The sequence below is a fragment of the Macaca fascicularis genome, chromosome 4 (genome assembly GCF_037993035.2).
Source record: "Macaca fascicularis isolate 582-1 chromosome 4, T2T-MFA8v1.1".
Lineage (NCBI taxonomy): Eukaryota > Metazoa > Chordata > Mammalia > Primates > Cercopithecidae > Macaca > Macaca fascicularis.
Window position 1 is genome coordinate 102,722,587 of NC_088378.1, and position 24,057 is coordinate 102,746,643.

General features: G+C 32.6%; 1 protein-coding gene across 50 annotated transcripts in view; it reads right to left on the reverse strand.

Annotated features, from left to right (window-relative positions):
• Window positions 1-24,057, reverse strand: part of RIMS1 (regulating synaptic membrane exocytosis 1) — a 493,077-nt gene that overhangs the window by 103,472 nt on the left and 365,548 nt on the right. For 16 of the 50 annotated variants that reach the window (XM_015449223.4, XM_074037683.1, XM_005552575.5 and 13 more), the window contains one exon: window positions 8,847-8,959. In XM_015449223.4, the coding sequence (XP_015304709.1) occupies window positions 8,847-8,959 (113 nt within the window). Of the gene's footprint in view, window positions 1-4,900; window positions 4,931-8,846; window positions 8,960-10,031; window positions 10,215-16,745; window positions 16,818-24,057 lie in introns of all 50 variants that reach the window. The other 34 variants (XM_074037688.1, XM_074037679.1, XM_065543832.2 and 31 more) reach the window with 5 other exon arrangements.

Genomic DNA, 24,057 nt, shown 5'->3' on the forward strand with positions numbered 1-24,057 from the left:
TTATGCCCATTGAACTATCTAAATTGAAGCTCAGGATGTCCAACTCCAGACATAATTTCTCAATGTAAAAACTGCCAATTCCCAGAGTATCACTGAAAATACTAGTCACTGACAAGTAAGAAAGTCAGGCTCTTATAAAAAAATTTGTTATATACCTTGTCCTTTAGGGTTACACAAAGTTAAACAGCTTTTAAAAGCATGTTTAGGTTTTGAGAGTGAACACTATCTCCCATAAGATGTGCTTCAAATACAATTTTTATAAAAAGCAACCTGTGTAATTAAGCCTTCTTTGGGGGATAACAAAACCAATCACAGAGGAAGTCATGTTGTTTATACCAAGTGATATCTAAAATATTTAGCCATAATTTCTCATTACTCCAATAATACTAATGGATCCAGAATCTATCCTGAAAGACTTGATTGGCACAATTCTGCTAAATTCAAATTTGATTTTTGAAAGTCTTTTCCTGTGTTTTACAATATTTGGGGAACATATACAACTTCAGAGAAAATATATCAAAGAGCCCGTTCATGGTTAGACATCCATTCTCCCTCAATTAGGTCTCTCTTCCAAGTTGCGTCTTGGTTAATATGTGTTAAAGCCTTTGAAGCTTTAAAAGCCTGTGATACTATAAATAAACACATCTGAATCACCAAATGGGAAAACAGGGTCAAAAGCATTACTTCTGAATTTTTCTAATTCTGGATTAGAAAATCCCTCTGGATTCCTGAAGTTTAAAGAGAAGGCTAGAATGACAATATACTCATGAGATTATGCCAAAAAAAAAAAAAAGAAATAGATAAATTACTTTTCCTAATAGAGCTCTAAATATTATGAGTAAATATTCTTAAAGATTCATAATAAGTGTTCAGGAGAAGCAATGCCCAGGAATATTAAGAAACTTGTATTTTCAAAATCTTAACACACAATAACAGAAAATGATTCACCTGGCCCAATATGCATCTACCACTAATAATAAAAATGTAAATAAAACTGAGACCTTTGCTACTTAATGACAGTTAAAAGAATGCTGATTCTGAAAAATGCAAAAATTGGTTTACTTATTTTAAAAAGAGTACATAATTTGTTCTTAGAGTGTTTCACAACCACAGCACGCTATTGAAATGTGCTTAATTTTTATTTATACAACTGTACAAAAATTACCAGAATTAATATTTTTCACTTCTTTACTTGAATTCCACCAAAGTTAATGCTCATAAGTTTTGCGGAAAATATAGTTTGCATAACCTAGCATTCAAACTGTTCTTACTGACATTTAAAGAAGGAAAGCAAAGTTAACTTATTAGAGAACTTATTAAAGAAACCTGGTACTTAAAAATATAGTTGATTAGAGACAATCCTAATGATCTAGTTACAATCTCTAAGATCTAGTTACAATAATTATTACATATTTTATTAGTGAAACAGAGAAGCAAAAAGGACCAAAATGCTATTTATTTATTCCTATAAATAATTTACTTACTTTAATTGCCTTTCATTTTCCATGTGTATAAATTACACACCATTACGATAAAGGAAATTCATATTTGTAGAAAAGATAATATGATGTGTTTTGTTATGATTCAAAATTGCTCCCAAGAGCCAAGAACTTAATGCATTTAAAAAATTCTATCTAAAGGCATATAAATCATAAATTTATTATGACAATAACATTTTTTCTCACCTTGAAGTCATTTAATTTCTGGTTCAGTTTTGATCTTCTTATATCATTATTTCGATGCCCCCAAACTACATTCATGGGCTCTTTAAAACTGTCCAAGAAATGTAGCAGAGAGGGAAAAATTGGCTTACTTTTAGAATGAATAATTTAAAATAGGCCTATAAAGCAGTTTGTGAAGACTAAAATGATATGGTCTTTAAGCTGTCAACATAAAAGAGGGAGTTAAAATGTAAACAAAGTACTATGAACATTTATAGTTCCTTGGTTAACTTTTCAAGCCAAAGGATGTGTTATCTTTGTTAACTTTGTTAACTTTCAAGCCAAAGGATTTGTTATCTGTATGGCAATTGGAGGAGCAGGCCAAATGTAGAAGGTTTAACTGAGAGATGCAAAACTGAATCAATAAGGAAAGGGAGGAAAAACTAAGTGGGCCTCTCCAAAATCCCAGTGTTGAGTGGTGATTGTTACAGGAACATTGTGTGGGGCACAGAACATGGGCTGTGGATTCAAAATCTGGTTTTGCCTCACAGCAGCTTTGTTACCTTTGGCATTCAACTTAACCTCTTTCCCTCGATTTCAATAAAATGGGGTGAAAAAAACCTTCCTTGCAGTTGTATATGTGTTACTATAATTATGTGGTGATGCATGCAAAGCAGGTACTCAGTAAATGCTGTCTGAATGTTGAAGAGCCTACAGAGCAAAGTGGATGAGAACAAGTTCCCTGGAGAGGGATTTCTGTCTCGTTTCCTATTCTATCATTTATAAAATGAAATACTGACTGACAAGGGGCCAAGTTTTTAATCTAACTTTTAACTTTTCAGCAGGAAAATAAGCATAGTAATAGTCAGATCTCAGGTTGTTGTGAAAATATAATGAGATAAATATGTAACACTTTTAGTAGAGTCACTGACATATAGTAAGTGCTCAATATAGCCTATCTACCATTAGTAATGTTTTCAGTATTTTACACTTCTCTTTATGTGACTTTACAAACATATGCTGGAAAATTAATAGACTGGTTCCCTATAGGATAACCAACCATTCTTGTTTGCTTAGAAGTGTCCCAGTTTTAGCACTGAAAGTCTTGCATCTTGGGAAAACTCTCAGTCCCTGACAAACTGGAACCACTGGTTGTCCTACAAGTTCATCTACAGTTAATCAAAAACAAACCGTGACTAATGAACCCCTTATCTTGCGTACTCGTCTTCATTTATCCGGGATTTACTCACGATAACCTGAATTCTCTAATAAGAGAGATCCCAGTAAAGATAAACTTCAGCTCACAGAAGTGGGATTTCTATGCTGTGAATTTTTCCTTTCTTTTGGTCTGTGTGAGCTTAAAATATGATTTCAATGAAATTTCTTGAGCTTGCTTCTATCCTTTCAAGGTTTTGAGAGCCATGTTCAGTGGCTAAACTGCGCCATCTTAAATCCCTAAGGAGAGGCGCAGCATCCTTTTTCTGACCTATACCTTGCTGAATGCATTTTGGGATGTGCTTCTTTGGTTGTTTCTAAAAATGAGGTCTATTCTGTGAGGCATTTATACATCCTGTTTCCAAGGAATGCTTGGAAGGGTGATGACACCTCTCAGCCAGGACACACTGAGTGTATAAAAACATAAATTGACATGCTCTGCAGAGAGGCCCTAAATGTGCATATTTCATGCAGACTTTAGGTTATACTTATGGATTTTGTTTTGTTTTATTTAGCTAAGTACAGCTTTTCCTAGTAATATATATGGAAAGAGCTCTAAATGAAGAATTATTATATTTTTCTTTCTTTTGGATAAAGGAATTAGGTCATGGCCGTTTCTAATATGAATCTAATACTTTTAGCACACTAAAATTTATCTTGCAAATCCAACTACATTCTTCTGCACTTAAGTAAAATTACATTGGTCATTCTTGTACTACTGAATCTAATGTTGTGTTTCCAATATCTGATGTAAAAATGCAGGATGGCTAGAAATCTATGCAAAATCTATGGCCAAAACATCTTGATCTCATTGAATTTTTAAATTTTTAATTAATATATGTATTGCCTAATATATCAGACACTATGCCAGAATAATATGTATGTATAGTGCCTGAATATAAATATTGTTAAATACATTTTTATAAATACAGATTAAATATGTAACTGAAAATGTTCTCTTTGTAATACTGAGATACATAACACATAACTAGATACACTAAGAGTGAGAAATAATATATTTGGGATTTGTACTTACTAAAATAGGATACACCAACATGTAGTGGAAAAGGCCAAAAGTAAAAAGATCTGGGTTTGTAGTCTACTACTGAAGAGCAGTTTGGGCAAATGTCATAATCTTTCTAAACTTGTTTCCTTATTCATAAAATAGGAATGATGCTATTTTCAGAACTAGCTTTGCGTTAATTTGTTATTACTATGGACAACAAATTAATTCAATCGTTAGTCCACTTTCAAATATTGAGAAAATGTATTTTTATTAAATTATACAGAATTACACAATTATTAAATATAATTAACCTTATCACATTAAGCTGAAAATGTATGTTCAAATAGTTAATCATCAGGCCAACAGCAACTCTGAACAGAAAATGGTGTGGGCAGCATATGACTGTGGGGGGAATCCTGCAACCTATTTGAAATTCAAGTGCAAAGACCAAAAGTGCTGAATGGTTTTCCTCTCCTATGACTCTCAGAAAGATAAAATTAATGGGTATTTTAACAGTATTGAGGCAAACCAAAGTAACATTTAGGCAGCAGCTTCTCAGATGTATGACTGCAGCCAGGGCCAGAACATTCACTAAGGTTACTGTTATCTGGAAAGTAAAATCCAGAGATTTTCTACTTTTACCAGGTATCACCCTGAATAGAAGAATTAAATCTTTTATCTATGAGAGCAGGGGAATGCAAACAAACAGAAACAAAGAAAATGTCATTTTCCAAGGAGAGTTGTTTTCTAGTTGTCAGTGTAGATAAATTAAAAAAAAAAAAACAACATTAATTTTAAATATTTTTTTTTAAAAAAACATTAATTTTAAAGTAATCTCTTTGATGTAAACATAGAATATGAAATAATTAATATCAAATACACTACAAAGTCATTTCAGGAAAATAGCTACCTGTTAATTTTGCTCATTATTTCAATAAATACCGTTATATAACTCTTGTATATTATTATTTTTAAAAGTAACAATATTAAATGGTTAAAAAGTTATGTTAATATTTACCTTTTGTGGAAGAGTTATATTTTTCTTGTTCTTCAATGAATTAAATGCACATAATGATGGAAACAAAAGAAAGAAATCAGCAAATTTATAGTTAGACATGGAAATGTAAATTAACACAATGGCATGAATAATTAAAATGCATAACATATAATGTGACATGATAAATTGCAATGAAAAACCATGAGTTCCCAAATATGGTACTAAAATTAATCAAAGAAAGAATGAATACAGCAATTTAAAGATTTAAAATGAAACAAAAACATTGGGAAATTAGTATGTTTGGCATTTGAAAAATATATTCTGTATTATTTTTTCTTTCCTTTTAAGAGCTGTATAAAATTTCAGTACCAATTTTATTAAAGCATCTCAAATCCATTGTGATTTTTGTTGGAAAAGTATTTAAAAGCATACTTAATTTTCGTAACAAAAATTTTTATCATTTCAAAAATGAAAGTTCATATGATAAAGTCTCATATGATAAAATGAAATTTATTTTTTTATCTGATAAATAAAAAATGAACTCCATTTTTACACTTTCTTTGCACCATGGAAACTATTCTGTAACACTTTCCACATGAAAGAAAATTCTAATTTAAGTAATCCTTTCTTTCTTCTCAAATTAATTACATTAAAATACACCAAAGTAAAATTAGTTGTTTTGTAGAGACTATACTTCTTAGACATTTTTTAAGGCTTTATATCCACCTCTTCATTTTGTACTATTTACAGAGGACTAATGGCCTGTTTCTATATTCCTGAGGAGGAATATCACTGGAGTTTTAGGTAGGTGATATAATAATGGAAGATATAAAACATAACTAACACATCATTTACTGTTAGTTTGTGAATGGTCTCTAAATACTTCTTTAACAGATCCAGTTGAGCACAAAAAAAGTTACTGGTTGGTTTCAGAAATCCATTTTTATACAACCAAATAAGCTGTCTTCAGCCTTACTATACATAAGGGATATGCTGGGATATCGTGTTGAAATATAACCAGAAAAATGTTGTGGAAGTCTTTGCTTTCAATTATCACATACCATTAGAGTTACTTAAATTATAAGGCTACTTTTTCAAGTACTCTACCTCAAAAATCTGTATTGTGATCACCTCTTTGTTTTTCCCCTAAATCTACTTTAACATAATCAGGCTCCATGTAGCAAACAGGCTAGCATTCTAAATTTTTAAAATAAACTTTAAAACACCTTTTCAAAAATTGAGTAAACATGTCTTTTCATGTATGTTAGCCTTTAAGAGCTACTGCCTTTATGGTATAAATAGAGAGTAGTATATTTGATTTACAAAAAAAAAAAAAAAAACCAAAAAAACAAAAAACATACTCTTGGTGAAACAGTCAAATTGTCCCGGCATACATTCCAAAATCAGTAATGTAGATAACTGTACCCAGAAACTGTGTATGAATAAAATTATTTTATAAGTGCCTCAAGAAGGAGTATCAGTATCTAGTAATCTAAACCATTTGAAATATTTGTTCTTACCAATCAGCTGTTTATCAAATTATTTTCTAAACAGAAAACCACCCTTTGTTAAAAATAAAAAAAAAAAAGGGAAGGAAGTTAAGTGCAGTAGGGGCTTAATCAATTGTAATAGACTGTGGTCAGCATTAATCTTCATGGGAGATGGAACTAAAGTTTAACAAATAATATCAAAAGAATAAAATGACATAATTCTATAGCCTTAAGAACAACAATAAAATCAATCTTAAATAGAACATGCTAAATCTTATCTAACTCATACATCAAATCAAAATTTACTTTTATAAACATATTTTAGGACAAACAAAGCTGTCATGTGGACTGTTCATTTTGAAATAGAATCATAAAAAGATGACGGCAGACAGTATGATCATTTACCAAAAGTCCCAAAGCACATATTTATATCATTAAAAAACACCAGGTCTCTTTTATTTATAGGACATTTATATATATAAAATACACGCTTGTTGTCACATTTTTTAAAAGCTGTACGTATATAACTCTAAGGATCATATATTTCAGGAAACTCAAATAACCAAAATGTTTATTAGTGTATTTGTCATATTAAATATCAAAATAACTCCACCAATGTAGTCATTCCCTTCTTCCCACCTTAATTCAATCCTTACAAATTGATGATTTCTCTGAAAGACAACTGTGAATAGGAATATCATAAACAGTAACATTGATATTAACAATAGAACATGAGCTTTTTAAAAAAACCAAAATCCAATGTACAATATAACTGATTTTGTGGAAGCAATTCTTATTTATACAGAAATAATGAAATAATGTAACCACAATCTCACTATAGGAGAGTTATATGCAGTACCCTTATATGCTTTTGAACCCATCAAATATTTTATTTGCAACTGGAGGAAATGCAAAGAATTTTAGGAGCACACGAGTTTTAGAATATCAATCTTTAGTAAAATATGATCGGTAACACCGACTTTGTAACTAAACACCCACATTTGTAGTTCTTTCAGTTGTGCAACAGGAGCTCATGAATAGATACGTTAAATAAACACCAACTTTTGTTTTAAAAAATAAATTTTAAAACAATTTCATCTGGGTTATTGCCAGATTAATTATGAATAATTTTAAAATGTTCCCAGAGAGGAGAGGAAAAATGTTAAACATGTCAATTAATAATTCCAATGAATTAACTGCTATTTTAAAAAAGAAAGTCAGAGTTTCACAACGCATCATATTTTCATGGTTCACTAAATGAAAACCCTTTTAGCAACCCTGAAAACTAAAGCATGGAGCATCAATAGAATGTATTTTTAAAAATATAAACTCAAGAGTTTATCACACCAGTGTTACTCTATTAATAAGTTGATACCTTTAAAAATCTACACTAATTTTCCTATAATCAAGTATCCTGCATGGCAATCTATGCCACATCAGTCTTTGAAACAATGCATTTACCTTCTGAGATCTTTAACATTTCTGTGATACATTCAGTAAAGAACTTCAGTTAAGTGAGAAAAACAAATACCCCTGTACCCTCAATATAAAATGAAATGCAAGTTTTCCATCAGCAACAATAACACTGCTGAAAAAAATAATCAAAGTGTTAACCTTTCAGTTGTTTCACAGGGATGAAGGTTTTTAATAAATATCTTAAAAATGATTCTATTACATTTATATTACAATCCCAAAGTAGAAATTATTTTAGTAAATTGCTTACCAAATCCCTGATTTAAAATATGTGATTAAAAAATAATGATACAAATCATTTCACCTACTAAGATATGTGATAGCACTTTGGGTCACATGAAGAATACTACTTTAACCTAGTGTCTAAATCATCTAGCTCAGGTAGTTTAGAGAATTTAGTTTCTACTAAAATCAGACTGTATACATTCTCTCTCTCTCTCTCTCCTCCTTTGTTGCTCAGAAAATGAAGCAATAATATATGCATAAAATAAGAAAATCTTTAAGCAATATGAATTGCTGAAGACACTAAAACATGTGTTCTGTCATTTTTTTCATCATCAAACTTATATTAAAATATAGGCTACTGCTAATCAAGTTAAACGAAAAAAATAGTAAAGGATTTAGAATGATTAAGTTTAATTTTTAAAACATATTTTAAAGGTAAAATATTCTTTTAATACATAAAATGCCATATTGTACTGTGATTTTAAAATTTTATTTTCTTCCTTTGTCCCTTTGGAATAAGATGTTTCTAGGCCTCCATCCCTTCTGTTAAACGACCATCTAAAATTAATTCATCCAGCAAAACTCACTCAGCAAAAACTGTGTGCATGCCATGAACCACTGTCACTAGGTGTTGGGGATAAAGACTGTAAGAAAATTAAATTTTTAGGATTCAGCAAACTATATATAATCAAAATACTATTCATTTAATAAAAGGGGTATAAATAGAGGAGGTTCTCAAATCCAAGATTTTTGGACAATGATCTCTCTTTATCGGATACCTTGTTCTATACTGCCGCTTCTCACTGGCACTTGTGGGAGCTGTCTTCCCCTACGACTGCTGAACGATGTGTCTGCTGGAGGAGATTGTGTTGGACTTCTCTGTCGGTGCATTCTGCAGGCAAAAAGCAAAGTGGGCATGAAATAATGAAATTCCAACGTGGTCTGACAAAAATCTTTTCCTCCTTTCTGTTACTATTAAAATAGACATAACCCCCCTCACTGGGCCAATGGGAGCAGAATCAAACACTTTTTATGATATGTATAAATGGAATATTACAAAAAGGGGTTAAATGAGATAGGGCAATGTGCACCACACACAGTTCTACATAATGAATTCTTAAACTGAGCAGAATCCAATTCACTTCTTTTCATTAACTTTCTATTAAGTTGTTCTACCTGGGCAAGTTATTCAGTTTCGGCATTACTGAACCAAATATATCTAATTACAGCCTCTGGATCTTAACAATATGTATAAGCGAGGTAAGAAAGGCTGTTGCCTAAACTGCTACTCTTAAGTTGATCTAGACTATAGAATTATTTATAACTGATAAGAATTCTAGCTGCAGACTTTTATAAATTACCACTCACTTGTACTTTATTTCTAAATAGGAACAAATTTGAAAGATACTTAAAATAATCCTGGACACATGTTATGAAATACACTGGTGCTAGCATTAAAATTACAAATAAAAATTTGAGAAGTGTGCAGATGTATTATTACTGCCCAGGATTATGCGGACTTCCATCTGTTGGCATTTAAACACTTTTCAAACTAAAGAACTTTAACACATTCTAACACTTTAATGAACACATATAAAAGATTCTTAAAATTTCCTCTTATGCTTTCTAAAGTAAGCACACATTTAATTCCAGGTAATTTATCATAAAAATTTCACATAATTAAAAAAATTATATATGAATATGCCACAAACAGATGAAAGGACATAACACAGCCAAATTTAATTTTCAATGAGAGCTAATTGGCAGAAACTATAGAATACCACCAGCACAGTGAAGATAGATGCAAGTAAAAGAGGATGTGGGAGAGATTTAAGTGTCACAAAGAAAGGATTAAAAGTTATGGTGTCAAAATGAGTGAAAGCTTCGAGTGCTCAGGAAGGTACAACACCACACCAACACCCGGAGGCAGGACATGAATGCTGAGGGGGACACTGAATAGCGACCTTGTCAGAAGCGGAGAAGGTGGCGCCGACCCTCCAGGGACAAGGTGGTGCATAGAACACAGTGTTCTGACACTAGAGTGCTCACTCGACCTTGAGCGAGCAGGATGTTTTCCCCTAATGACTGGCTGATCAGTTGCTCTTGGGGCTGCGTGTCCCCTTCTAGAAAGACATGTTGGGAGAACCCTAAAACATTAGGGCCAAAAAAGATCTTCAGTCAGCAGGTTCACATTAACTTTGATACCAACACATTTGTCCAAGGAAAACCTGGTTACTCATACATGACAGTAATTTCAAAGAAGAGAACCCATCACGCAATTATTGAAATGGAATTCAAATCAAACTGACAAGTTATTATTGCAAATGTGAATGCCATGTGGTTTTAAAAGGCTAATTGGTGTTGCTCTAACGTAATAAACCTCTTGTATGTTCCACCAAGGGCAGAGATTCCTGTCTCTGTTTTTTTTGCTTGCTTTTTGTTTTGTTTTTGTTTTGTTTTGTTTTATAGAGCTCTATCTCGAGTGCCTACAACATAGCTGCATAGAGAGCAAGAGCTCAATAAAGGTATGTTGCTTGAATGAGTGACTGTAATTAGGATGATGAATACAGGGAAGCTTCAAGTGCTTGCCTTCAAGAAGAAATATTGTAGGCCTCTATGTTTTTACAATGTTCATAATTTTACTCTAATAAGCAAGACTATGCCAAAAACAACAGAAGAAGGCTGCCTTTTGAGGTTAATCTAAGTAGACAAAAAAAATTAAAACAATATAAGATGGAGAATGCTTCATTAATTATACATCTGATTAAATATAAATGGCTTAAATATGGATAAAAACATGTTCTCTCAGATATAACAATATCTGAAAACGTATGTATCCATATTTTGACGATTATATTACTATGGTGTTTAAAATTATTGTAAAGCCAATTAATGAATTAAAAATTAAAAAACGATGTTTATATATACGTACTTATTTTTATAAAGGCATGCTTTGGCCTTTTTCATTGATTTTGGTATATATTTTAAACAAAATGCATGATTAAAATACCTAGCATGTATTATTTTGACAGAAATAAAATGATACCTTATCCCTTTTAAAGCAATACTGTAAAATTCACTTAATGACTAAAAATGTGTGAGAACAAAGAATACATATTTATTACCAAAAGCACATAAAGCAGTGTCATTCAACTTCTATTCAGATTGGCAATTTTTCTTTTTCTTTTAAGTAAAATTATTTTAAAAGCTATAATGATTTTGATTCTGAGTATTTATTCATTTAAGAACAACAAAACGGGAAAAAGTCAGGTTGAAGATAACAAAAAGATGTTCAGCTTAGATTTTTAATAAAAGTGTATTTTACTTTCTTGAGCTATCAATTAGTGCTTTATCACACTATAGTTCAAACCCTGAAACCTGGGCTGTTTCCTCAATTTCCAAATTAAAATAAAAAGTAACTCATAGTGTTCTATATATTAAAACTGTTTATTCTAAATTGACTATCGACATTAACTCAACTATATAGAATTAATTTCTAAGGGATAGAGTACATCATCAAGTCCTTTCCAGCGATAAGAGTTTTATCTATTACTCTTTGAAAGCCATTATCATGACAATAAACTTCAATCCTTGTTCAAGATACACTTTCTAAACGTGGCTTGCAAATGGAATTACACAGTTTTCACCTTATTACTGAGAAATGTCATGGATATTACAATTTCACTTAAATCTTGCTCCATTCCTTAAAGCAATTCACAAGCACTAAAAGAAAAACTCAAATGTGACTTGAAATGTAAATAATTTAGGTGAACTTGCTGTGACACCAAACTAAATGGCAAAAGTATAAAAAGCAATTTCAGGAGCAAATAAATGGCTTCCTGGGTGAATATTCACAGCTCAACCACATATAGTGTTCCATCTCCTGAACCACAAGGTTTGCAGTGTCTGAAAACAGCCTGTAATGTTTGACGTTAATCGTTTAGCACAAGATATGCTTTTTTCTTTGACATGAAAAGTCCCTCAATAATGAAAGAGTTCCTGCCCCCAGCCACTCTGTAACAAGCATGAGATCACAGACCAAAAGAGAAGCACAGAAAGCCACTTTGCCAGAGGAAGAAAGGAATGTGGTAGCAATGATGAATTATGAAGGGGAAGCTGGGGAGAGGAAAAATGCAGAGCTTGGAGAGAGAAGAGCAAGGTTTTGCAGAGGAGAGATAATAGAACCAAGTATAGTTTGTTTTTAGGCAAGAGGAAAGGACAATTAATCAAGAAATTCTGAGGCACAGGGTGTAAAGTTGAAAGAATCCAGGCTGTTGTGCCCTGATCTTTTCAGTGAAATGGGGTGTGCTAAGAATGTAAGGATGTTAAGAAGAATGACAGAGATTTAGAACAACCTGTTAGAGAATGAAACAGGGAGTGTAGGATGGATAAATAACATAACAGTAACAGCTGTTCCTTACTGAGGATCAATATAGGGTCATCTATTCATGACAGGAACTGAAAGTGTTTGCGCACATATGCAGGCACGCTGCATGTATTCATGCATACATGTATCTATATGTGTACACACACAAGTATATACCTATGTACCTTTTTGTATTCTCACACACTAGGAAGTGTTATTATTACTATTTTATTTTATTTTATGACTGAGGGTCATAGAGTGACCTGGAGAAAGAGAAACAGCTAAAATGTGGTAGAGGCAGGATCCACACAGGTCTGTCCAGCTCCAATGCTTGCTCTCTTTTCTGTCTAGTGAGATAGGATTGTTTGCGTATCATGAGAAAAAAATGGTAATTTCACATCTCAGGATGTACCATGAATCTTATAACACAAATCATATGTCCAAGTATCAAATTATTTGGCAGGACTTAACCGAACTGTGTTTGAGAGTTTGTGGAATCAAAATATATGGACAATGGTATTTAACAACTACCACTCTAATATGTATATCTGTATCTCTTCCTTTTTAAAAAATGAGGTTTGTGGCCGCATATGGTTGCTCATGCTTGTAATCCCAGCACTATGGGAGGCTGAGGCAGGCGGATTACCAGGTCAGGAGTTCAAGAGCAGCCTAACCAACATGATGAAACCCTCTCTCTACTAAAAATACAAAAATTAGCTGGGCATGGTAGTGTGCACCTGTAATCCAGCTACTCAGAAGGCTGAGGCAGGAGAATCACTTGCACCTGGGAGGCAGAAGTTGCAGTGAGCCAAGATCATGTCACTGCACTCCAGCCTGGGCAACAGAGCGAGACTCTCAAAAAAAAAAAAAAAAAAAGAGAGGTTTAATTCAAACTTATATATGCCTGACTCTAGTTCACCATCTCCAAATATGTATCTAAACATTTACCACTGAGTTCAATCCATGCCTACTCTCCTTCATCTAAGACTAGAGTTTTGATTTACACTTAAGTAAAACACACTTATCAATAAAAATTTGAATCTTTAGTCAGACATTTTTGTTGCTGCAAATGGACTTGCAGTAAATTGCTTCTACCAAAACCTAAAAAAAAATATATGGTTTTGTTTTTTGTTTTTGTTTTTAAACAACTTGTTAAAGGATGGACATGTATGTGGTATTTAAGGTCAAATTTTCAAAGTGGTTCCTACTGTGCTGGTCCCTTACAGGCCTGCACAGGCTCTTTTGCAAGAACACACCATAAAATGCCTATGTAAGCAATTCTAAATAGTAGTCCCAATAAAGAAATAAAGCATCCCCCAGTTAGAATGTAGAGTGTAGTTTCCACAAGAAGAGAAGTCACTAGAATAGAATGCAGAAATGATGGGCAGCAGTTCTCATGGGTGAATTCACATGAACATGAAAAGCTAGACTTTTATCAAGAAGCTTCCCAAGAAAATATGATGCTTAAGTGGCTTGGCACAAAAGATATAAATCAGTTCTACTTGTCTCCTAACAACAACTGGTCATCATCTCTTTCGAAATACATTCTTACAAGGCTATCTGTCATGAGGTTACGTTTGTTGAGGGCAATAAAAGGCCTCTAAAATTATGATCATTAAACAGCAAATTTTGCCAGAAACCAATGCAAAACTGTGTAGTATGACTCCTTTTGGGAAGTTATCAACTCTCAAAGGCCAGGAGTCAGTGTCCAAAGCATTTATACTGTGTCTTCGGTTCACGTGTAGCTAGATGTAAATTCAAGGTATCTTCTTGATAGCTCTTATTCATAGCTAACATAAATTAGAAAACCCAGGACAGTTCTTCTTTTGTAACTTGCTATTCAACAATTCACACAGAAACTAGGCATGTAGCTTACACTCTAATAAAAATCAATGAAAAGCTTTAATTATAATCAAGCACACCTAAAAGGTTATAGCTTTATACTTTAAACTATAAGCAAAAGAAAGGCAAGAGTATTAGGAATATAATTCATAAGTGCCATACATTTGAAAATGAAAGTCTATCAAATCCTTGCTATTCTGATTGGAGGATTAGTGTTTATTCACAGATTACTTTCAGAGTTGCAAAGGCAGATGCCTCAATATCACTAATCTGGAGTTAAGCACCTCCGGTTGACTCTGACATCATCTCATTTTCTAAAATAGTATACTATTGCCAAAAAACTTGTTCACTGATATATCCTTAATATATAACTACACACAGTAGTCACTCAACTAGCAATTTTTTTTTTTTTGAGACAAAGTTTTGCTCTTGTTGCCCAGGCTGGAATGCAATGATGCAATCTCAGCTCACCGCAACCTCTGCCTCCCAGGTTCAAGCGATTCTCCTGCCTCAGCCTCCTGAGTAGCTGCGATTACAGGCATGCACCGTGATGTCCAGCTACTTTTGTATTTTTAGTAGAGATGGGGTTTCTCCAGGTTGGTCTCAAACTCCCAACCTCAGGTGATTTGTCTGCCTTGGCCTCCCAAAGTGCTGGGATTACAGGTGTGAGCTACCACGCCCAGCTTCAACTAGTATTTTTAAAAAATGAATGAAAGAATACTGAATAGAATTAAAAGAACACAACTTCAAGGAAAAGGTTTAGTCATATCAAAATAATTGAAATTCTGTAAAGGGGGCTGAAAATGATGGTTGAAGACTGAAAATTTATCTAAGAAATCATAGTTATTTACAATGATGGTAAAGAAATTGCAGTTAATTGAGCTGGGATTAAAGAATGTGAAAATACAAACATTGGTTCATCAAAGGCTATCAATCGATCAATTTCCTTCCTCAAAGTCCAACTCCTTTTACTACTCAACACTTTTTGTGAGTCCCCTTGTATCCTTACTCCATTGTGAATCAAGTTCCCTAAATAGTCATACCCCCACGGACCACTGTCCAGAAGTAAATTTCATCTCCCTTTTACCTACCATATCCGTTGATATGTCTCACACCTACTCATTTTTCAGATCTCAACTCAGTGTTAATATCCTCTGGAAAGCTTTTCTTTTTTGCTACTTGTTATTTTATTACTTGAACTTAGCACATAGTTGGTACATATCTGTTAAATGAATGAATCACTGAATTGTACAAATTCTATCTCTACTAGGCCTATTAGGATAGCCTGGCTGATGTCTTGCATCTACCCCTAGGTCCTTTGGTCCACCTTCCAAAAATCAAAGTGATTTATAATTCTGGAACTCAAAACAGATCCTCTGCCTCCCATGTTTAAAGTACACCTGTGGCTCACAGATCAATAAAGAGGTTGAAATTCTTTAGCATGGTATTAACATGGCATAGTGATGTCACTCATTTAACCTCTCAGAATTTCTCTGATTTTATTTTCAGGCCTCTTTTTCTATCCACTGAATCCTGTTCTCCATCCCAAAACTGGTACCATTTCCCCAAACTCAAGAAAATATTTCCAATCTCAGTGTTTTCTCACGTTGTCTCCTCTTAGAATACTCCACTCTTCACACATACTTTTATGTATCTGGATTTAGCTCAAGGGACATCTGTTTATGAAGCATTTCCTAATTACATTCTTACCCCACACCTTTCCTTATGTTCATACTGTACCTGTGCATACCTCTATAATGAAATCTGTGATACTTGAATACACTCATTTATTTACATCTGTGTCCCTTTACATGCTCTCAATCATTGTTGGATAAATGAATGGGTGAATGAATATATGTTAGTTGCAATTCTTAGATCTTCTTACACTATGTTAACAACAAAAAGTGTCAATATGTTGTACCTAAAAATACTTAAAACCTTTGTGGAATTGGACAAATTGCAAACAAAAGGTTAGCAATCCCTTATAATTTTTACACTAACTCAATGTATATCCTTGGTTATAATATACCAGTAGAATATTAGAATATACATTTGTAGAAAAGTGATTTTTTTAAAAGATGGCATTATTTAGATAAATAAGACAGTCAATAATTTGCATATTCCAGGCACTACATTCATTGGTAACATTTAAAATGATATCAGAAACAAAATATTAATGTTCTAATATGTATATAGGAATGAGTATGGATTTAATCCTTATTAGTAATCAGAATGATCACTAAGAGAAATACATAATTATTTTTTGAACCCTAAGATTTAAGAAATGCCTTGAAATTATCCTTCTCTTCTTCAATGAGATCATTTCCATTTAGGAGTAGGTTTAGTTACATGAATGCCTTTAAACATCACAATTTGTGTTTAAGAACTGATCATGTAAAATGAGAGTGACAGCACCCCTAAATATACTCATAAAATGGAAGATGTCAGCACACCACAACACCAAGCCTACCTTTCTGCATCAGAGGCAGTGCCTTTCCTAGTCTGTTTTTGGATGCTAGATCTTTCAGACTTTCTGGAGTGCCTGTGGAATGAAATGTTAAACACAAAATATATGATGAATAAAGCTACATTAACATCATACAATGATAAACGCAACAGACATGAAAAATGGCAACTATATTACCTAAATGATTTTGTCAGTCAGTACTTTTCAAAAATAAATAAACGAATGAATGATGAATGAATAAATAAAATGAAAACCAGAATTGGTGCCAAGTGGAAGACACAAGTTGCCCAACAGAAGATGTGAGAAGCTGACATTTCATTAGTCTAGACAAGTATGTCTACAATATGAACTCCTACTGAGCAACTCAGCCTCTGCCGATGACCAAACAAATACAATGGTGAAACGTAATAATGATAAATGTGATGATGGTAATAGTTTAGGTGCTGAAAGGCTTCAAAGGGGTGAAATGCCCTCCACTTTCACAAGTTGAAACTTGGTGCTACAAAGATTTTTTCGTTCTGTTCCTCACAAATTGTGAAGAAAAGAGAAGAAAAATGCTATAGTTAAAGACGTTTTACATAAATGAAAGTATTTATATAAACTATTAAAATCATTAAAAAATTTTTCATAAAGATGCTTGTATAAATTATATAGTATTTTTAAAAGCACACAGCATTTTAATCACATTACAAACCACAGTCCCCAGTTTATTCTACTGTTTAAAAGTACATATGTACACTGAACATTTGAAATGCATTTTTCCTACAAAAGAATAAAAAGTTTCTTCTATAAAAAGTTTGCTTCTCCACGGCAGCTTACGTATGTCTAATTAGCCTAAAATGTCTGACGTACCATATATTTGAAATAAGCAATGTAAAATATTGTGGTCAAGAAGCTCACACTTATTACACAAAAAGAGTGAAACCCTAAGAATGTGTATCTAATGTTATTATCTACAAATTAAGCTTATTTTTCTTTACTGATAATCCCTTTCCCCCAACAATGTTGAGACAAGTATCTGTCTTTACTTATTAATGTGTGACATCCTAATTAAGTATCTAGTATATACCAAGTTCTGCTAGGCACTAGGAACACATATCAAGGTACAAGCCTGTGACTGCTCATCTCTCCCAATCCCTTCCACTTTCGCCAGAAATTGTGTTCACACTCTCTTGCCCCTTCAATTCAGCGTTTCCGCTGTGTGTTTTCAGACTCGTGTTAATCTGACATCCCACTTCTAAGATAAAAAAGGAAGAAATAGAGGAAGGAGACATCATATTCCCTTACTAGTTGGAAAAGAGGGTACTCAATATATTGAGGGATAACTATAGCAGGCACTGAGGGGGGGGTATGAACGTATTAAACTCCATGAAAATCCTTTAAGAATGTGTCATTTCCATTTTGTAGATGAAGAAATAGGCTTAGGGAAAGGCTACTCAGTTACAAAGTGGCAAAGCTAGGATTAAAATCTATCTGGCTCCTAAGCTGTTTCTGTTATATACTATACAGCAAAGAGAGTGGAAGAGATAGATTCTGACACACGCCTTAAGGGTGTATCTTTGTTCTGGAATGAAGAAATGAAACCATGAAATCAGGTGCCAGGAAATCACTAACAGATGACTCTCTCTCTCTGACATTAAGGTTCTTATTTACCTGATTGCTTCTATGGTCAGGAGAGGGGATCATGGGTGGTAGGAGGGCAGAGACTTCATGATTGATTTCATGGCTGAAATCAATGGGAGATGTTGTTGGGAATGGAATCTTGTTCCTGAAGCACAGGGAAGAAGGCATAAGCATAGTGGGAGGATGAGAAGTAAGGGGAGAAGAGAGGATTGGTAATTAGATCTGCAGGCTCAGGAGGTATTGGAGCTCGAAATAAAAATATAGTTATGGGAAATTTACGCTTGGTCCCCACAGTGCTTGGGCAACTGACTGGAAGATCAAATGCTCCTTTTCTCATCTTCAACACAAGTAGAGCAGATGAGAGCGGACAGATTCAGGAAGACCCACAAAACTCACTGTCGTTAAGATTTCCAATCATTCATTCAATCATCCAACAAACACTTGTGCATGTATATGTACTAGGCACTGTTCTAGGTGGTTGGAATATGTCTGTGGAAAAAAAACACAATTATCTCTACCTTCAAGAAATGTACATTTTGTTGATACAAGACAAAAAATAAACAACAAAAAGTAGCTCAAATAAGTACATTATATAGTATGGGAAAAGGTGATACATGCCAACAACAAAAGTAAACCAGGGTAAGAAGGTGGGAGTTTAGGGGCAGGGGCAGATTGCAATTTTAAGTAGGGTGGTTGGAAAGGACTTATTGAAATGGTGACATTTTGGCAAAGACGTAAAGTGAAGGAGATAGCCATGTATATTGTTAGAGAAAAAGTATCTCAGGAAAAGGGAAGAAATAATAAGAAATAATGAGGAGGCAGGGGTCAAGAGAGGTGATTCAGATGAAAAATTTTATAGGAGAAGACAGAGAAATCGTGTAGAATCTGGTGGGCCCTTGAATAAGACTTCTGCACAATCAAAGGGTTATAGGCATCTTTTTGAAATAGCCTGCTTTTCTTCTGATCCCTGGAAACTTCTATTAATTTCTGGACCCAATTGATATTTCATTTCCTCTGTGAAACTTTCAAACTCCTTCTCCTCTTTTCATCTCCTAAAATGTAATGGATTCATATATTAGATCATCACAGTAATCAATGATTGTTAAAACAGTGATGATGATATTACTAATATATAACATTTACTGAGAGCTTTCTCTGTGCTAGCATGTCCACTTTATCTGCATTATCTTATACCTTCTTTCCAATTCAGAAGTAGGTACTACTCTTTTATTCTTTTTAGGAATAAGCAAATTGAGAGTTAGAGATTACTTTGTTCTAGCTTACATGGTCATTCAACATCTAGCCAGGAGGTGAACTGAATGTCCATAATCTGAACAGCAGTAATCATGTTGTATCTCTGGCATAAGTGGCTAAAATAATTAATTCTAGAGTCAGACTGGGTGTAATCTCAGCTCTGTTTCTGCCTAGTCAGGCGATTTTGGTGAAGTTACTTAATGTCTCCATGCTTTAGTTTTCTTTTACCTAAAGAGTGGCCATAATACCACTACCACTGCACAGATTCTGCTAATTTTAAATATTTCAGTAGTACTTAGTATTGTAGTATTTGTAGTTTTTGTAGTATTACATAGAATTAGAATTGACTGTTTTTTGTATTACTTGGAATTAGCAAGTGGTGCTATTAAAATATTGCTTTAAATATTTGTTTTTTGAAGGCAAAGACTTTTCTTACTCATCTATAAAAACATAAAACTCAGAGCCAGTGCTCTATAACTGGATAACAAATATTCATGCAAAGGCTCATAATCTAACTTTTTAATTTTTGTTTTCATTTTTAACCCTCTTATTGAGGATGCCCCTTTTTTCTCTTCAAATATCAATGAAATTTACTTTCATTTAAGATTCTCCTAAAGATAACTACAAAGGATATGTCTTTACAATTCTTCTAACCCCTTAAAAGAATACGCAAATTGAGTTAAAATGATATGCACTTAATTGCAATAATTTCCTGTAAAGGAGAAGAGAATAAAATAGAAAATTCTAACGTTATTTTCTATTTTCAATCCTAAATTATAGCCAAAATATTGTATATTTTAACACAGCCATTTCTTAGAATAAATTGGATTGAGATATGTAAAATAGGAAAAGTTAGAACAATCCATAGGAATTTTATAGACATTAAAATCCTATAGACATTAAAATTCCACTATCCCATGTATAACTAGTTAAGTTTAGAGACGAGGAAAGTTAGTCCATAAAAGTTTAAGTGTCTTATCCAAGCTATGACAGACCTTAATAAGTTGATGAGGATAACACCATCACACCCCTAAGTGCTTAAGTTATCTGCTGACTCTGCCACATGTTCACTTTGAATGATTAGATGTTTACCTGAGAGATCCCTGGGCACGAGTGAACAAGACAAGACTGTTTCAGTGTTTTCATTATGTTTATAGTCATTAGACTTTTTTTTAAGTCTAAACATGCTTTTTTGTTCTGGTATAAGTTTTTTATCTTTACAGTATTATTCATAAAGAATATTTACTTGGTTTACACATGCAAGAATCAGAAATCTTGAGTTTTTCTCCCTTTATTCACAACTGAATTGTCATGTAATTTTTGGCCTTATGCTTTCTAGTTCACAGTGTACTAAAGAAATTCTTTTAAAGCTATAAAGGTACATTCAAATGTGAGGTACAGAGCAATTATTTTATTATTAAATCAAAGCAAGAGTAAAAATCAGAAAATGGGATGTTTCTACTTAAACCTCAATTCTTTTGAAGTTCCATTTTCAGTGATTATTTCCTCTCTATTAATTTAGTGTGAAGATTTATAAAATGAACTGATGAAAAGCAGAGATAATTGTTAAAAATTTATGTGTTTTCTTTTCCTTTTCAATATCTAATTTCAGTTAGGGTAACTCCCTAAAGACATTGGTAAATAAAGCTTTTCTGAAGGCATTAAAATTTTATTAAATGACAAAATTAATACTAAAATGTTATTAAAGGACAAAATTAACATTACGTAGTAGACTTTTCTTTTGCTTTGGAAATACTGTAGCAAAAGTCTACTACATAATGTTTTCATTTAATTAGAGCTAACACTTGTATCATAAGAATATATCTGTCTATATTTTGGCTACTTAGATGGCTTATACTGTCTTAATGTGCAATGCAAATTTCTATCACCCTATTTACTCATTAAGTTTGGGAAGGAAAAATTAAATTGGAATAGAATCAACCTAAATAAGAGATGTTCCTATGCAGTGAAGATGGATGCATGCAATTAAGATACATTTACCTTCCTGTATATTATTGATATTTATGTATATGACTGTAGCTATTAAATAGACTCACCATATTTTAGTTTATGGATACACTTTGTTCATTCATTCAAAGAGTATTTTTGAAAAGCACAGATAATAAAGGATGTTATAGATCAAAAATAAATAAGGTAACATACTGAATTTATTTATAAGTGGTTCTACACCAACTCTGAAAATATGTGGCAACTGCCATGAATCCTGGAAGTGAAAAAATTTGTGACTTGTTTGTCCCAGAATATTTTCAAAGGAGGAATAAGATTAATTCATTTTAAATCAAAAGAAACCACTTGACACTTTTGGTTGAGGATTCTTATAGACAAGTAGCTGCTACCAACTGATAGGCATAGGAAACCACACAAATTTGGTTATCTGCAAAAGAAATTAGAGCCACTTTAGCAGAACAACTCAGAAATTAAATATAGTCGGATGCTTTACTTAACTGAAAAATTTAAAGTTCTGGAAATAAGATTATTTTACCAAATATTTTTGGTATTTGAGTTAAGCACTACTAAATTGTACCCTTAAAAATCATATATACATATATATGTGTGTATATACATACATGTGTGTATATATATGGCTGACTACTTAGATGGCTTATACTGTCTTAATGTGCTATACACACACACACATATATATACACACACACACGTATATATACCATTCTCAATCAAAATGTTGAAGATAGTAACTCCAGTAATTTGTTAAAGCCAGTGACATGTTAAAATATACCTCAAAATGGACCCAATGAAAATATTGCATTTTCTTGAATAAAACATTTACCAAAATAGTTTAGAGTTTTATTCAATAATAACTTACACTGGCCTTTCATTCTTAAAGATGACCGATTAAACTGTAAGCACTAAACTCAGAACTCTGATGCTTCAGGGCCATATTAAAATATATTTTTTCTAAATGGCTACTGACAAATTTTGGTTAATTTCAAGCTACAACTCAATCTAAGTTTAATTAAAACTCATACAATTACATATATACAGATTCATTAGTATTTTCATGTATTAAAATAATGTTATTTATAAGGAGATGCTTTGTTATTGGAATGATTTTTTTTAAGGGTCAACAGTTTTAGAAATAAAACTACAAGAAAATTTTCACTATAATTTTAAAATCAGAAATATGCCCTGGGATTCCAAATTTATGTACTTTTTCTTCATCAATGTTTTAAATTTCCTCAATTTCTAGAAAATATTCTTAGATAAACCTATCTTCATGTTAATTCCAAATAAATCTATGGTATCACTTGAGATAAAACTGAGAATGCTTACTACTAAAATTAAATTATGGAGAAATAGTTCACTAAACATTATGTGTTTGTGTACAAATATATGCTGTGGGAAACAAGAGGGCAACTAAATACTTTTCAGTTTATTTGAATGTACTGGAGAACTCTCTTAAGGAATAATTTACGTTCTGCATTACAATGTTATTTTCAAAATAATCAACTACGGCCCTGATAGAAGATATCCAAAACTGAATTGTATAAATTATTATTAACTTTAGAATATTTTCCTGGCTACCAGTGTCCAATGATAAAAGTCACCTAATGCCTAAATTCTTATGAACATTCACTATATCCAAATCTCATGCCATATTTACTTCATTTAGAAATTGGCAGAAACTTCTGAATGAGTAAAATCAGAGCTGATGAGAAATGAAATGCCAGTGTTCATTATGATTTGTCAAGTGATTGACCTGGTAACCTATGAATGTAACATTAGTTGACAAAATTTATCTCTCATTTTATAAGTACATATTTATCTTATATTTTAATACAATTGTAATAATTTTCTATTCTTTACAGAAATAAATAATAGTATCAAGAGATATAAAACGTATTTATTTTGGTTGAACATAGGACTTATCTATAAATATGTCATCATAAAAAAGCAAAATATGTACTCAAAATTATGTATTTAGTAAGAATTTATTTTAATAATCTTATCTAAAAGGATCATTTCTGTTCCCAAAATCTATTCTTATAGTTATATATACAATCTAGACAATCAAATGGAATAATTCATATGCCAGTAAATTCAGCTAATAACATCTCATGTATGTAAGAACTAAAAGTATTATTTGAATTTCCATTTTGCTTAATCAATGCCCAGATAAACTTACATTTATATTCATTACAAAGATCATCATGTTTAATTTTCCTATACTCAGTCAATACAGAAGATGAAATCTACTATTTTATTTGTTTTGGAATACACACAAAGGTTTTCTAGAATTATCTTTTCTTTTTTTATTTTCTTGGGGATGAGAGGCAGACAGGGTCTCACTCTGTTGCCCAGGCTGGAATGCAGTGGTATGACCATGGCTCACTACAACCTTGACCTCCTGGGCTCACAGATTGTGTGCCCACCTCACCCTCCTGAGTAGCTGGGACTA